Source organism: Populus alba, chromosome 17 (assembly GCF_005239225.2).
Source record: "Populus alba chromosome 17, ASM523922v2, whole genome shotgun sequence".
NCBI classification, from domain to species: domain Eukaryota; kingdom Viridiplantae; phylum Streptophyta; class Magnoliopsida; order Malpighiales; family Salicaceae; genus Populus; species Populus alba.
In genome coordinates, this window is record NC_133300.1 from 9,495,977 (window position 1) to 9,514,240 (window position 18,264).

At 36.9% G+C, this 18,264-nt stretch overlaps 1 protein-coding gene across 1 annotated transcript; it reads right to left on the reverse strand.

The window, feature by feature from the left end:
• Positions 1-7,747: 7,747 nt before the first annotated feature.
• On the reverse strand, positions 7,748-12,507 carry LOC140954865 (uncharacterized). Its single transcript, XM_073405780.1, has 2 exons — positions 11,883-12,507; positions 7,748-10,728 (listed from the first exon to the last, which is right to left on the reverse strand). The coding sequence occupies exon 2, from the start codon at positions 10,666-10,668 to the stop codon at positions 7,939-7,941; it is 2,730 nt and encodes a 909-aa protein (XP_073261881.1). The 5' UTR covers positions 10,669-10,728; positions 11,883-12,507; the 3' UTR covers positions 7,748-7,938.
• Between the last annotated feature and the right edge of the window lie 5,757 nt (positions 12,508-18,264).

Here is an 18,264-nt window from a genome sequence, read left to right on the forward strand (position 1 = left end):
ATATTTGTTTGAAGTACCATTAGTGGATCCTCTAACCTTGACATTTGTTTTTATCATTGTTTAATCCTTACATTAATCATCCATCTCAAAGTTCTCATTAATTTCTTCCTCTTCTTTATCTACTACTACTACTACTACTACTACTACTACTACTACTACTATTATTTACATTCTTGTTATATTTTATATACATTAAGTACGCTCTATGTTTGATCAAGGATCCTAACACAATTGTTCTTGCCTTGTTCATTCGCATCAGAAATCTGTTTATATTATATAATATATCTCTTTGATCTTTTCATAAACTCAGTATATAGGTTGGAAACCTGTGACCTGATCTTTTAGATCATTCTCAGGTATAACAACGCCATGTACTGAGTATTATTATTATTACTATTACTATTAATATTATTATTACTATTACTATTATTGTTATTATTGTTGTTGTTATTATTGTTGTTGTTGTATTGTTATTTATAATTTATAGAATTAACCTCTCATGTGGTTCGACCCCGGTCTTGTCGGGTTATTTATTACTTCGACACTCCTGCACTTGGGAGAAGAAATCAAGCTTTTGGTCGTGTCAATTGGTTTGATCCTATGCGAGCAACGAAAGTGTGTTTGGTACTAAACATCATAGTACCAAAGAACTTTAGGATACCAGAGTTCATCAAAGACACTGGATTGGAATGTCCAAACAGTCACCTCCGATCTTACTGCAATAAAATGGCTGAGGTGATTTATGATGATAACTTGTTAATTTATTTTTTCCAAGATAGTCTGGCAGGATCTGCCCTAAGCTAGTACATGATGTTGGACAATGTTAAAGTTATGAAATGGAATGATTTGGTGGAGGCCTTTCTTAAGCAATACAAGTTCAACTTGAAAATTGCTCCAGATAGAACAAGCCTTATGTCAATGGATAAAAGGAGCCAGGAGTTAGTACGGGCTTACGCGCAAAGATGGAGAGATGAGACAACACATGTCTAACCCCTTTTGATAGAGACGGAAATGGTGACCAGTATTGGGGTGCCTTCCCGAACTCCGATTGACCTGTAATTTTAACCCAAGGTAGTAAGATATGTCTGGAGAGTCCACATAAAATATTAGCCCGATCCAATGGTCGGATTGAGAATTATGATTGTTGCCGTAAACCTGGACTGTTGCGCTTTTTACGCTAAAATTTGAATCTGACCTTACTTGGGTCGTATCACAGGGCTGAACCGTATCATTAACTGATGCGAACCTCGTGATCACGAGGTCACGCAACCCAAAATCAAGATTGAGATGTGATCCCGGAAAGCCGAAATAGGTCTGATAGGAGTGTGACACAATGAAAACCTGCCCCAAGGCACCAACACTATTGGAATGACTAGAATGACGCCACGAAGCCAGTTAATCTTCGATAAGTCAGATTCAGTTCGTTCAAGAACTGAAGAATGCAAGAATCACTCTCACACATTAAAACTGAAAAGTTCAGAATAATAATCATCCAAGCTGCTGAAATTGTGGCTTACATAAGTTTAAATAGTTCTTGAAAAGTTAACCCTAATGGACTCCTTATGTGGACTTATATGAGGTCCACTCAAAACTGGCCCAAAACCCTAAACTGAAAAGCCCATAACCTGATCCAAACAAGCCTTGGACCCTAGCTCAAAACAAAGTTTTAATTAAGCCCAAACATTAAAGATAATAATAAAAATAACTAATCTGTCATTAAATACCACCAGCCCTTCTTTCCTTGTGTAGCTAGGATGAATAAGGAATCCTTATAAGAAAAGGATTCTGAAACATTAATGAATCCTTGCCACACTAGGAGATTATATTGCAACTCATTAAAGATCCTTGTGGAACTAGGAAATTCCCAAAACCAGCTCCCACATCCTTGGAGGAAAAGAATCCTAATCAAATAGGAAGTCCACAAGTCAAATGGAAGTAAATAATAAAATTCGTGATGATGCGGACCAACCCAGAAACACCAGCAAGGACCCATTACATGTTCCAAATGGACCAATGACTCGGTCCAAGACAAAGACATTGAAAGACGCATTGAATGCATTGGTTTTTAAGGTTTCCACCAAGTCAGAATTGGAAGGTCCATTGGAGTATCAAGAGGAGATCCTAGTACATCTTATCCATGTGCAAGAGGGGTCCAATACAACCTTATTTGGGCCATGAGATAAGGGCTTTATTTTATTTTGTTAGCTACAGCCCAAGGCTTGTTTGGGCTTCATTCATACTTTGTTTTAAGCTAGGAACGAAGGCTTGTTTGGATTAAGTTATGGGCTTTTCATTTTAGGGTTATGGGCTTTTCATTTTAGGGTTTTGGGCTAGTTTTGAGTGGACCTCATATAAGTCCACATAAAGGGTCCATTAGGGTTAACTTTTCAAGAACTATTTAAACTCATGTAGGCCAAAATTTCGGCAGCTTTGATGATTATTATTCTGAATTTTTCAATTTTAACGTGTGAGAGTGATTCTTGCATTCTTCAGTTCTTGAACGAACTGAATCTGACTTATCGAAGATTAACTGGCTTCGTGGCGTCATTCTAGTCATTCCAATAGTGTTGGTGCCTTGGGGCAGGTTTCCATTGTGTCACACTCCTATCAGACCTATTTCAGCTTTCCGGGATCAGATCTCAATCTTGATTGTAGGTTGCGTGACCACGTGATCACGAGGTTCGCATCACAACCCCTTTTGATAGAGACGGAAATGGTGACTCTATTCGCCAATACTTTCAGGGCACCTTACTATGAGCATCTAATGGGCAGCTCATCTCAACATTTTTATGATGTTGTACATGTGGTAAAAAGGATAGAGCAAAAGATTAAAGTTGGGCGTATAGTGGAATCATTAGAGAAGAAAGGTTTTATAGGAAGGAAAAGAGAAGGTGATATTAACAATTTAAAAGGCGGGTACAAAGGTAAGAAAGTAAATTACCAGAACCCACAAATGCCCACCCCTCATTCTACCAACATAAACTTTGCTATACCTTTTCAAAATATTCGAACAAATTACCAACCAAACAACTACCAAAGGCCAAATACAAAGTATCCTTCAGAGCAGTTACCACCTTTACCCATGCCCTTAAAAGACTTGCGGGTATCATGATAGTAAATAGCTCCAATTCTTTTACCACCAATTGAACCACCCTTTCCCATATGGTACAAACCAGAATTAACTTGCGAGTATCATGTTAGTAACCCGAGGCATGGAATTGAAACATGTTACGCTTTCAAAAGGAGGTTACTAGACCTTATCAAGATGGGGTGGGTGTCCTTTGAAGATATGCCTAATGTTAATTCCAATCCTTTGCCTAAACATGTTGCAATTGGAGTGAGCATTGTAGAAGTTGGGAATTGAAGTAAAGGTTTGAAAGTATCCATGAAGACGTTGCATGGTATGTTAGTATAGTCAGGGTTTCTAAAGTTGAATAATGAACATAATCTAGAAGAGAGTGATTATTGTGAGTTCCATGAAGAGAAAGGACATCATATCAATGATTGCGTGGAGTTTTAAAAAAAATTTGAGAAAATAATGATCATGGGGGAGTTGAGGATTGAAACCGTGGAGACGGGGATGAAATAAGAATGATAGAGCACCAAGACAGGTTGTCAGAAGTATGTAGAATTCAACCAGCGGCTAATGGGCCACCAAAGTTAATCTTGGTTAAACCTTCCTACATAAAGAAAAATCACAATGCAATGCTCTATAATTACGATTATGCCCCTAATATTGGGACCCCTCTTCCTTTGTTCCAAACTGAGATTAGTGGGCTAACTCAGAGTGGCCAGTGCTTCACACTCGAGGAGTTAAAAAAGGAAAAGGGCAAAGAGGTGATAGACCTGGGGGTTAATAAACCAATAACTGAAAAGGAGTCAAATGAATTTCTGAAGTTAATAAAGCATAGTGAGTATTGCATAGTAGATCAATTAAAGAAGACTCCAGCTAGGATTTCCCTTATGTCCTTGATACTCAGCTCTGAGCCGTGTAGAAACGTCTTGCAAAAGGTATTGAATGAGGCGTATGTACCTCAAGACATTGAACAGAAAACCATGGAACATTTGGTGGGGAGGATCCATGCGACTAATTATCTATACTTCACAGCTGATGAGTTAGATGCTGAAGGAACTAGACATAACAAACCCTTGTACATCACCACTAGGTGCAAGGATTGCCTAATAAGAAAGGTGCTCGTCAATAATGGTTCGACTCTTAATGTGTTGCCAAAACACATGCTGAAAGAAATGCTGGTTGATGAATCTCATATAAAGCCTAGTACTATGATGGCAAGAGCATATAAAGGCTCACCAAGACAGATAGTTAGGACTTTGGAAGTGGAGTTATATGTGGGACCACAATTGTTCTTGGTGACCTTTCAAGTTATGGATATCCACCTTTCCTATATTATGTTGTTAGGAAGACCTTGGATTCATGCTGCTGGGGCAGTAACTTCATCATTACATCAATGTTTAAAGTACATCATGAATGGGATGTTGGTAACTATCAAAGCCGAGGAGACAATATCCATGATAAAGAATGTGGCCGTACCTTTCATCGAGGCGGAGGATAGCAAGGATGAGTACAACCATTCTTTTGAGATTGTGAACATTGATTGGGTGCCTGAGGACACAGTGCCAAGAATGCCAAGAATCTCAGAAATAGCGAGGATGTCTGCTCAATGTTTTTTGGAGCGCAAGATTCCATTTCAGCATAACCCTATCACTAGAAATCCAGAAAGGGTTAATCTAGTAAAGGTGAAATGTGCTAATCAAAGATCTGGGTTGGGGTATAATCCTAAAAAGGAGGATTGTTGCGATGTCGCGGCCGCACAAATTAATTACCCTAGCTTAAAACACACAACACAAGATAGTATAGAGCAAGCAAGGGGTCGATCCCACGAGGAAGTTTGAAGTTAGATTTTTATGTTGTACGTTATGTAATTGGGGGGGATTGATTTGAAATGATTTAAACTATGGCAGAAATTAAACTAGCAAACAAAATCAATTGAAACTGAAATATATCAAGAAAACAAACCTTGGTTGCAAGCACACATCCACCAACGGAAATTAGAACCGATCCTTGAAAAGAAACTTCAGTTTATATTATGAATTTTATCTTTTCTTAATATTGGTTAATTAACGGATCCGCCGTATAACTATCCCTAACCAACAAACAATCACAGTGTCCGCACTAATGATTTAATCCAATGGCAGCCTTAAGATCCAGATAAATTCATTAATCTTAACAACCAAGTTGTCAATTTGTGTTGCTATGATCGAATGTTCTCCCTAAGTTTAATAACGTAGTTCCGCTACAATTATCAAGCTTAGTTGCTTCACAAGTTTATATACCACAACTCCGGTTTTGATATCAAACTTAGCAATAGATCGTTCACAATAATAACTTAGAGTCCGCTCTAGCAATTATCAACAACAATCATAGGAAATATGCATAGGAAAACAAACATACTCATTCATAACATAAACTGAAAATAAAAGGAAGAATAAATCTCACGGTTCTTGAAATCCGAAGGTTTGTTGTGTCCTTGCAACCAAGAAAACGAGCTTAGCCTTGCATATCTATTGAACAACTACTCCTAAAGATGAAAGAATACATAATTTCTGATTTGTAGAGAGGAGAGTTTGTGTTTCCTCCCTTCTTCTTGCTTCTTCTTCTTTACCTCCTTCTACTCACCCTCTATTTATACACAAATTGTAAGTAAGAAAATATCAAAGCTCAAGTGTGAACATCAATAGATGGTGGTAGTGTGAAGGCTGCTGGCTGCTGGCTGCTGGGTTGAGGTTGGTGGCTGCCATGAGGTTGGTGGCTGCCTTGAGGTTGGTGGCTGCCTTCCTTGACCTTCTAGAATATTTACTAGAGGAGCTAAATTGCTGGTCGGTTTGGATGCTTCTGGATGAAATTTTGATTCGTTTCTTCACGCAACCTGCTTGCTGGCAGAATTCAGCTGTCATCTTTGAAAACTCATATCTCCCTCATATGACATCGTTTTTGGCTGAAATTTGGAGCGTTTATAGATCTTTGAGTAAGGAATCCAACCCAATTGAGTTTGCATCAATTGGACTTCTGAAGCTCCAGATATTGAATTTTGAATGGGCAAAGGTCAACATTGGCAGACTGCGAGATTTGACTTTGAAGGATGTGATTTCCATGATCTTTCTCTTTTTATTTTTCTTGCATTACATTTCCAAAAAGGTATGGATGTTAGCTTTTTAATGCCACTGGAATCACTTCATTTCGATCTCTGGAACTCACGCTCTGCACAAAATACCGACTGAACATCAAATCTGCCAATTACCTCCAATTTACTCCTTTTTGCATCTTTCATCCAAAAATGCCTTTAAAACATAAGACAAAGAATATCAAGGCATTTTATATAAATAACATATGCAAAACACTAGTTAAATGCGGGTGAAACTATCGAATAATATGGTTACATCAAATACCCCCACACTTAGCTCTTGCTCGTCGTCGAGAAAGGATAAATAAAATTAAATTGAAAATAACTATGATCAATTTCTTAATCTCCCATCAATGTCCAAGAGTACAAGCATTATAAACAAGAATACAATCATGAAGGATAAATAGTATAATTCTCATGAATTTATTTACATGCAAACTTCAAAACTCAATCAATCGTCTGGATTTAAATGAAATCTATGCCATGCCAAAGTGATAGGTCCTCTCATTGATATACACTCCAACACTCATGTGTTTAGGGTTTATGTGTTTAAATCTCTCAAATTCAATCAAAGAGTATGTTCTACCATAAGCTTGCTTTTCAATCTCATCTCCATTAGCAACTTATTACAAGTATTACATGAATCAAAAGGTCTTATTTTCCGGTTGTAATGGGGCTGAGGTTAAGGTGAGGTAAAAGAAAGTAAAAGGAAAGGTTCAAACCAATGAAAGTAGAGCATTTTGAAAAATGATACTTCAAACAAGATATTCCATCAAAGCTCATAAATTTTTCATCTTTAATCACAAATGCTTAACTCCTTTTGATTTCAAGCTCTTTCAACATAAAACCTTAAGAACATAAAGGAATACTTTTTTTTCTTTTTTTCTTTTTCTTTTTTTTTTCTTTGGCAACTTTGCCCATTTTTTCATCAAGCATCACTTCTTTCTTTTCATATAATTTCCAACCATAATTCCATTAAATATTACAAGTATATGCTCTACTAATCCTTGGCCAGGGGAAAAGAAAAACATATATAAAGTTAAGGCTTATACATGGATAAAGCAAAAAAAAGATAACCAAGCTCAAAACGGGTTCACTAAGGATAATATGCTTTAGGTTGGCTTTTTGGCTTGAGGGGTTAAAATTCCTAATGCCTTTATCATCTTCATGTATATTTGTAATGGGATATAATCTCAATAAGATATGAAGCAAGTTCTAGAGATACTTATCATTGAAAGAATGCACACTCAAAGAATATAATTTTGAAGGCTCAAAAGCTTGCATTTGTATAACACTATAAAGTCAACATGGCATATTCTCAAAGTCAATCCCTAAACCAATTAAACCTTAAAATTTGCATGCATACTCCTTCATTTGATTTATATCTTCATCTATCTCAATTAATTCTCATATATAATACTGATATTCTAAAAAACCAATAGGAGTTAAAAAGATCAAACACAATGTTTTTTTTTTTAAAAAAAAAAAAAAAACAACAAAGAAAATGAAAATAAGAAAACCAAAATTCTCCCAATACCCCCACACTTAAAACACAACATTGTCCTCAATGTTGAAATAAAAGCAAAGGAACATAAGAGAATGACAAAGATAAAGTAAAATACGAAAAATAAAAGATAAGGAAAAAGAAAGCAAATCTGATTTTTTTTCTTTTTGTGCTGGGTTGCCTCCCAGTAAGCGCTTTTGTTTTATGTCATTGGCTCGACATATTGCATGCTCATTCTTCATAGATTGGTTCAGCTAACTCTGCAGAAGCGGTGAGTTCTGTCGTCCAACCTTCATAGAAAGGTTTCAAACGATGCCCATTGACTTTGAGTATGTTGTTAGTGTCTAAACTTGTAATTTCAACTGCACCATAAGGAAAAATATTAGAAACATCAAAGGGTCCAATCCAATGAGAGCACAACTTTCCAGGAAAAAGTTTCAAACGCGAATGATAAAGAAGGACTTTGTCTCCAACATGAAACTCCTTTCTTGTAAGCATTCGGTCATGAAGATTCTTAGTCTTTTCTTTGTAAATCCTTGCATTCTCGTAAGCATCATTTTGAATCTCTTCCACCGTAATTCCAATCTTTTTGGGCACCAAAAGGATAGGTGCCACCCATTCACTGTTTGTGATGGGGTAAATGAATCTTGCATCATGAAGGACAATTTGCAAAGCTTGCAAATCCAATGTTGATTCATGCATGTTTTGGGGAACACATATATGCCTTTCCATCTCTTCTATCTTGGTAAAATCATAGTCATTGCTCAAAGCCATGCTTAATCCATACTCATTATCAAAATCACAAACTTGTTGCACACACTTATCAACTTGGTCATAACATGTGATAGAATAAACATTGCTATAAGGATATGTCATTGCATCATGAAAATTAAATTCAATTTTTTCATCTCCTACCTCCATAGACAAGGTATCCTTACCACAATCAATCTTCATGTTGGCAGTTTTCAAGAATGGTCTCCCAAACAATATAGGAGTGTTGTTTGATGAATCACAAGAATCATGTTCCATATCAAGAATATAAAAGTCGCATGGAATGACCAAACTATCAATCTTGACTAGGACATCTTCTATCACACCAAGTGGGTAAACAAAACTACGATCCGCAAGTTGCATTACAATACTAGTTTTATTCAAAGGCTCTAGACTAAGAGAATCATAAACATGTTTAGGCATAACACTAATGGATGCACCTAAATCGCATAAAGCTCTTTTAAAACTAGCATTACCAATAACACATGGGATAGTAAACGCACCTGGGTCTTTTTGTTTCAAAGGCAGATTCTTTTGAACAACAGCAGATACAACTTCACCCATACTTACCGTTTCATGACCTTTCAGTTTGAAAGCTCTCTTGGTAGTACACAACTCCTTCAAGAATTTGGCATACTTGGGAATTTGCTTGATAGCATCAAGCAAAGGAATGTTGAGTTCTACTTTCTTAAAAACCTCTAGAATCTCTTTTTCCTTGTCCTCTTTCTTTGACCTAGAAGAACTCACGGGAAAGGGTGGAATTGTTGTAAAACTGGAATTCATTGAGTGAGGAGTTACCTTTGGAGTGTTGGTCTTTGTTTCAGTTTGTGGAGGAGAAGGATGATGTATCTTCTTTGTACTCAATTCAGTTTCTATCTCTTCTTCTTCCTCCATCTCAATTTGTTTTGACCTTTTCTCTTCAATTTCTTTCCCACTTCGCAACATGATCGCACTAACATGCTCTATTGGATTCAATGCTTGGGAGGGCAATTTTCCATTCATTTGTGCTTCCAATTTTCCCACACTTGAAACTACTTGCCCCATTTGCTTTTCCAAGTTGTGAATACTTGACCTTGTTTCCTGTTGAAAAGACATGACATTTTGTTGCAAAGTAACAGTATTAGAAGCCAAAGTTTTCATCATCTCACGAAGATCATCATTGGATGATGATTGTCTTGCTTGATAATTCTGTTGGGGTTGAAATCCATTGGGATGGAATTGTTGGCCTTGATTGCCTTGTTGAGGTTGGTTCCCATATCGTAGGTTACGATGATCTCTCCATCCAGGATTGTACGTGTGGGAAAAAGGATCATACTTACGCTGAGGTTGTCCGTTGAATGCTCCATCTATTGCATGAGCTTGTTCAATGTAATCTTCTTGCATTGTTGGGCACATATTCGAAGCATGTCCTTGTGAGGAGCATATGCTACAAACTTTCACCTGCTGCACATTTCCACAAGCCAAAGAACGCACAAGAGAAGTAAGATCATTAACTTTATTTTCAAGGTTAGAAATACTTACCTCATTTACTCGTTTGTTGGAGAAGTCTCCACGAGTGCCAAACTGTTTTGAGTTGGCTGCCATGTTTGAGATCAATTGGCGTGCAACCTCGGGTGTCTTATCCACTAATGCGCCTCCACTTGCAGCATCAATGATACTACGATCAGTAGGCATCAATCCTTCATAGAAATATTGAATGAGCAGCTGATCGGGTATTTGATGATGAGGGCATTGAATGCATAGTTGCTCAAATCTTTCCCAATACTCGGAGAGAGTCTCTCCATGAGATTGCCGAATCCCACATATTTCTTTCCTTATGTTGGCAACTCGAGATGCTGGGAAATACTTCTCAAGGAAAATCTTCTTCATGGCATTCCAAGTTCCAATAGATCCTGGGAGAATAGAGAAAAGCCATGCCTTTGCTGCCCCTTTTAAAGAGAAAGGGAAAGCTTTCAACTTAACTTGTTCTTCATCAACTCCATTCGGTTTCATGCCAACACAAACCATATGGAACTCCTTGAGATGAGTATGAGGATCTTCTCCTGCAAGACCATTGAATGTTGGTAACAAATGTATAAAACCAGATTTGAGCTCAAAGTTTACATTATTGTCTATGTTTATGCACAATGGTTGATTCTCCACGTTAGGAGCAGCAAGCTCCTTGAGTGTTTGTTGTCGTGCAACCGCCATGGTGTTGAGGTGAACTTCCTTTCTTAACTTGCGTAAAGTGCTTTCTATTTCAAGATCAACCTGCACTAGACTCTGATTAGTAGAACGGGTTACTGGCATCAATCGCTAAGAAAACTCAAAAGAAAGCAACCACACAAGCGAATAATAAAAAAAAAAATAATGCAAATTATATGAAAATCCTACGCTAGAAAACTAAAACTGCCTAAAAACCTTAGAAAGCAGCAGAATTTAGCCTCGATGGGGTGGGGCTAGTGGTATACCACTAGTCTTGTTCAGAACGTCGTTTCACTTCAGAAAATGAAGGTTAGAAACCTAATTCCACAAACAATTCTGTCTTCAACAGTACCGCTGCGGCAAGTGAACAGTAACACCGCAAGCAAAAATTCTGTTTTTTTTTTTTTTTTTTTTTTTTTTTCCAGAAATGTAAATAACAATCACAGAAACTAAAAATAACAGTACAAGAACAAGAATCAACTAAAATTACCTCCCCGGCAACGGCGCCAAAATTTGTTGCGATGTCGCGGCCGCACAAATTAATTACCCTAGCTTAAAACACACAACACAAGATAGTATAGAGCAAGCAAGGGGTCGATCCCACGAGGAAGTTTGAAGTTAGATTTTTATGTTGTACGTTATGTAATTGGGGGGGATTGATTTGAAATGATTTAAACTATGGCAGAAATTAAACTAGCAAACAAAATCAATTGAAACTGAAATATATCAAGAAAACAAACCTTGGTTGCAAGCACACATCCACCAACGGAAATTAGAACCGATCCTTGAAACGAAACTTCAGTTTATATTATGAATTTTATCTTTTCTTAATATTGGTTAATTAACGGATCCGCCGTATAACTATCCCTAACCAACAAACAATCACAGTGTCCGCACTAATGATTTAATCCAATGGCAGCCTTAAGATCCAGATAAATTCATTAATCTTAACAACCAAGTTGTCAATTTGTGTTGCTATGATCGAATGTTCTCCCTAAGTTTAATAACGTAGTTCCGCTACAATTATCAAGCTTAGTTGCTTCACAAGTTTATATACCACAACTCCGGTTTTGATATCAAACTTAGCAATAGATCGTTCACAATAATAACTTAGAGTCCGCTCTAGCAATTATCAACAACAATCATAGGAAATATGCATAGGAAAACAAACATACTCATTCATAACATAAACTGAAAATAAAAGGAAGAATAAATCTCACGGTTCTTGAAATCCGAAGGTTTGTTGTGTCCTTGCAACCAAGAAAACGAGCTTAGCCTTGCATATCTATTGAACAACTACTCCTAAAGATGAAAGAATACATAATTTCTGATTTGTAGAGAGGAGAGTTTGTGTTTCCTCCCTTCTTCTTGCTTCTTCTTCTTTACCTCCTTCTACTCACCCTCTATTTATACACAAATTGTAAGTAAGAAAATATCAAAGCTCAAGTGTGAACATCAATAGATGGTGGTAGTGTGAAGGCTGCTGGCTGCTGGCTGCTGGGTTGAGGTTGGTGGCTGCCATGAGGTTGGTGGCTGCCTTGAGGTTGGTGGCTGCCTTCCTTGACCTTCTAGAATATTTACTAGAGGAGCTAAATTGCTGGTCGGTTTGGATGCTTCTGGATGAAATTTTGATTCGTTTCTTCACGCAACCTGCTTGCTGGCAGAATTCAGCTGTCATCTTTGAAAACTCATATCTCCCTCATATGACATCGTTTTTGGCTGAAATTTGGAGCGTTTATAGATCTTTGAGTAAGGAATCCAACCCAATTGAGTTTGCATCAATTGGACTTCTGAAGCTCCAGATATTGAATTTTGAATGGGCAAAGGTCAACATTGGCAGACTGCGAGATTTTGACTTTGAAGGATGTGATTTCCATGATCTTTCTCTTTTTATTTTTCTTGCATTACATTTCCAAAAAGGTATGGATGTTAGCTTTTTAATGCCACTGGAATCACTTCATTTCGATCTCTGGAACTCACGCTCTGCACAAAATACCGACTGAACATCAAATCTGCCAATTACCTCCAATTTACTCCTTTTTGCATCTTTCATCCAAAAATGCCTTTAAAACATAAGACAAAGAATATCAAGGCATTTTATATAAATAACATATGCAAAACACTAGTTAAATGCGGGTGAAACTATCGAATAATATGGTTACATCAAGGATCATCAAAGGGCTTCTAGTAGGAGAAGGGAGAGAAGAATGGCAAGGATTAAAGGGAGAGAGCCTGAAGAAGAAGAGCTGGAAATCCCTCCCCTTAGGATATCGTTCCCAAAGGTTACATATGTAATGCAACCTGATAAAGGTTCAGAAAGCCTTAGTAAAAAAACTATCAACTATGGATATAAACACCATGGAGAAGGATCAAGAGGAAAGAGGTGGCATGACTATGGTAGTAGGAGTGGAAGATGAATCATTGCCACAACTGACTGTCCATACTCTAGAGGAAGTCTCCACCAAGACCTTTGTGCGAAAGCTGGCCATGGGCGAGAAGTTTCAAAACTGGGTGACCCACAAAGCTCCTGTAGTGTTTAAAATGTAAACCAACTTTGTTTGCATTAACATGTTTCTATCATTTCTTTTTTTGCTTTTATTTCCTCTGGTTGACAATCAAGGCTCATGAGGTCAGCCAGATTCTATCCTTGTCATTGAGCCCACCCTTTGCTTTAATGAGATCATGCATTTTCAAATTTTGTCTATTTATATGCGCATTTACACTAGACGCTTTTCGTTTTTAAGAATCTTGAAAGCGGATCTTCCACAACATCACATACACTTAACATCAAGAATGAATGGCCAAACTTTAACGAACATGTGATTATGGTGGAAGAAAAAGAGTGGGATGAAAGCAATATCAAAGAATTCACAAAACTGGTGGAACGGCATGAACAGACTTGGAAACCCATTGTAGAAGAACTTGAACCATAAATGTGGGTAGTGATCAGTCTAAGAAAGAGTTGAAAATAGGAACCTTAATTACTTATAAGCAAAGAAAATCAATGATCGCCTTACTTTAAGAATATGTAGATGTTTTGGCTTAGTCCTACGAGGACATGCCTGGTTTGGATACAAATATCGTAGTACACAAGATCCCACTGGAGGAAGGTTATAAACCAGTCAAGCAGAAATTAAGGAGAGCCCACCCAGATGTCTGGATCAAAGTCAAAGTAGAACTCAAGAAATAATGGAATGCAGGTTTTTTAGAAGTAGTTAAATATCCACAATGGGTATCCAATATTGTTGTTGTACCAAAGAAAGAGGGAAGGATTAAAGCTAGCCCCAAAGATGATTTTCCATTACCACACATAGATTTTTTGGTTGACAATGATGCACGTAGTTCCACATAGTCCTTTATGGATGGTTTCTCAAGATATAACCAGATAAAAATGGCTTCAGAGGATAAGGCAAAGAAGACTTTTGTTACACCTTGGGGAACATAGTGTTACAAGGTTATGCCATTCGGTCTAAAGAACACAGGGGCCACCTATCAAAGAGCCATAATGACTCTGTTTCATGATATGATGCACAAAGAAATTGAGGTGTGTGTAGATGATATGATTACGAAGTCCAAGAAGGGAGAAGATCATGTAAAGGTTTTAAGAAAGCTATTTGAAAGGTTGAGGAAATAAGAACTAAAGCTCAACCCTGCAAAATGTTCATTTGGGGTCAAGTCCGGAAAACTGCTAGGATTTGTGCTAAGCAACAGAGGTATATAAGTAGATTATGATAAAGTAAGGGCCATCCAATCTATGCTATCCCCAAAGACCGAAAAGGAGGTGAGAGGATTCTTAGGAAGATTGAACTACATCGCCCGATTTATAGCTTAGTTGACCACAACATGTGAACCTATTTTCCGACTACTCCGACTACTAAGAAAAAAGAATCCTGGGACTTGGAATGAGGAGTGTGAGTAGGCATTCAATAAAATCAAGCATTATTTATAGAGTCCACCTTTGCTTGTTCCTCCTATATCAGGAAGGCCTTTAATATTATATCTGACAATGACTGAGGCAATTATGGGATGTGTATTGGGTCAGCATTTATGAAACCGGGAGAAAAGAAAGGGCCATTTATTACTTAATTAAGAAGTTCATTGAATGTGAGTCTTAATAAGCGGTGATAGAGAAGCTCTATTATGCACTATTATGGGCGACAAATTATATGTTGTATCACACCACTTGGTTGATTTTAAAAGTGGATCCATTGAGGTACATATGTAACAAACCCTATCTCTCGAGTTGAATTGCAAGGTGGCAAGTTTTGTTGGCAGAATATGACATAGTGTATATGAGAAGGAAAGCCATGAAGGGAAGTGTGATCGCTAATCACCTAGCTAATAATGCTGTTGAAGATTATGAGCCATTAGATTTTGATTTCCCTGATGAAGATGTACTATTAATAGAGGAAGAAGAAGGGAAGACAGATCGGTGGATCATATTTTTTGATGGGGTAGTAAATATGTATGGTAATGGGGCCGGTGCAATAATAATCTCTCTCGAAAAGAAACAGTATCCGGGATCAATTAAATTACATTTTGAATGCACCAATAATACAGCTGAGTATGAGGCTTGTATCTTGGGTTTAAAATCTGCATTAGAGCTAAAGATTAAAAAAATAGATGTGTATGGTGACTCAATATTGATTATCTATCAGGTAAAAAGAGAATGGAAAATCAAAGAAGAAATATTTAGGTCATACCAGGAATATTTATCCACACTATCAGAAGAGTTTAAAGAGATAAAGTTCACCCATCTAGGGAGAGAAGGAAACCATTTTGCAGACACTTTCGCTACATTGGCTGCTATGGCTATAATTGATCTTGGACGTAAAGTACATCTTGTACATATTGACATCAGAAATAACCCAGCTCATTGTTGCTCGATTGAAGAAGAGATAGATGGAAAGCCTTGGTATTACGATATCAAGAAATTTGTGCAAAATCAAGAATATCTAGCAAGAGCATCAAAGATGGATAAGAAAACCCTAAGAAGATTAGCTTGGGATTTCTATTTAGATGGAGAGATTATGTATAAAAGATCATTTGACGGAACCTTGCTAAGGTGTTTGAATGAGACAGATGCTAGAAATGCTTTACGAGAGGTTCATGAAAGGATTTGCTCAACTCATGATAACGACCATATAGTAGAAAGGAAAATACAAAGAGCTGGTTATTTCTTGATGATGTTAGAGAAAGACTGCATTGACTATGTCAAGAAATGTCACGAGTGTCAAGTGCATAGTGATAAGGTCAATGCACCTCCAACTCCGCTGTTTAATCTAGCATCTCCATGGCCATTTGCAATGTGGGGAATCGATGTGATTGGGCCTGTTAACCCAAAAGCTAGCAATGAGCATAGATTCATTCTCGTAGCTATTGACTATTGATTAGTACTTAAAAGTGCATTTTTATCAAGGTTTTATATCATCATTTTGCACTTGAAGTATCAATAACTCCTTAACTAAATCATGTTTTATAATAACATACCTAATAATAAAAAATACCTTTAATTTATGGTAAATGTTCATCTTAAATGCAGGCCTATCACATAAATGAAAGGATTGATTGATGAGTTCAAATATTGAAATTCAAAGGACAAAGTGATTAGTACTTAAAAGTGCATGTTTATCAAGGGTTTATATTATTATTTTGCACTTGAAGTATCAATAACTCCTTAACTAAAGCATGTTTTATAATAACAAGTCTAATACTAAAGATACCTTAATATATGGTAAATGTTCATCTTAAATGCAGGTATATCACATAAATCAAAAGATTGATTGATGAATTCAAATACTGAAATTTGTGAAGATAAAGAGAGGGTGAAGCTTAGAAAAGAGATGTTGGTGCGGTCCAAACAGGAACACTGTTCGGTAATTGGGTCATATCTCGAGTTCTAGATGTCCAAATGATCTCACATTTTTACACAGATTTGGTAAGACATAAGCCTACAACTTTCATATGGAGGCCAGGATCTAACAAGGCCATTTTCAAGCCCAAATCATAGCAACAACGAAGAAGTCTGAATCTGTCCTACAACCAAGACACTATTTAGTGTTCAGCCCATATCTTGAGTTCTAGAAGCCCAAATGACCTCAACTTTTTTTACCTGAAAAGCTAAGAGAATTTCCTAGAACTTTCACAACCATTTTTTCAAGCACACCATAATTTCCAAAATTCTCATGGATATGCACCTCTTTATGCTCCACCTCCTAGAAGAAATCTTGAGGAAACATTGTATGCATTCATTGAAAAGCAGGAGACAATCAACACAACTTGCTTAAAGCATGACAGATTTTAAAGATGCTCTTGCAAAATTAACATCTACTCTCAGTTTCCAAGAGAAAGGTAAGTTTCCATCTCAACCACAGCAAAATCCAAAGGGGTAATACAATATAAATGCAAGTAGTTCTGGAAGCCAACACATGGATCAAGTCAAATCAAGCATTACTCTTCGTAGTGGTAAGGTTATTGAAAAACCCACTCTTAAACCTTGTGAGAAAGATGAAGAGTCTATCTCTAAGGATAAGGAAGAGGTTGAACCTGAACATTGCAAAGAAAAGGCTGATTCCCCACCAACACTCCCATTTCCTCATGCCATGACCAAACAAAGAAAAGTCAATCACAACTCTGAAATCTTTGAAACTTTCAAACAGGTAAGGATCAATATACGTTTGTTGGATGCTATTAAACAAGTTCCTTCCTATGCTAAATTTTTGAAAGATCTGTGCATTGTGAAGAGAAAACTGAATGTGAAAAAGAAAGCCTTTTTAGCCGAACAAGTGCCATTCTTCAGAACAATAATGCTTTGAAATATAAAGACCTTGGTTGTCCTACAATTTCAATTTCTTGTTTTATTGGAGAACATAAAATTGAAAGAGCCTTACTTGATCTTGGAGCTAGTGTGAATTTACTTCCATATTCAGTCTTTCAAAGTCTCAATCTAGGTGAGTTAAAACCAACCTCTGTAACTCTTTTACTTGCTAATAGATCTGTAAAAGTGTCTAGAGGAATAGTTGAGGATGTGTTAGTACAAGTTGAAAAATTCATTTACCCTGTAGATTTTGTTGTCTCAGATACACAACCTGTTGAAGCATGTAATTCAATTCCTATCATTTTAGGACGTCCATTTCTTGCCACTTCTAATGCATTGATTAATTGTAGGAATGGACTGATGAAGCTATCATTTGGAAACATGACATTGGAGATGAATATTTTCAACATTTACAACCAACCTAGAGATGATAATGATTTACAGAAAGTGGACTTTATTGAAAAATTAGTTCATGATCAATTTCAAACCACTTCTAGTGAAACTAAGATTGATGAATCTGATGATTTGCAAATGGTCTATTTTCAGAAAGAATCAAAGGCATGTAATTGGAGACCATAAATTGAAGAATTGCCACCACGATCAATTGAGCCCATACCTTCAAGTGTTCAACCACCAAAACCTGAATTGAAGTCGTTACCATTTAATCTCAAATACTCATTTTTGGGAGAAAATGAAACTTTTCCGATAATAATCTCTTCCAAACTTAATGCACATCAAGAAGGTAAGGTATTAAAGACTCTGAAAATGCACAAAAATGCATTAGG

Bases quoted from the DNA above. Each gene is read 5' to 3' on its own strand.
- LOC140954865 (XM_073405780.1), bottom strand. From the start codon at position 10,668: ATGGCGGTTGCACGACAACAAACACTCAAGGAGCTTGCTGCTCCTAAC.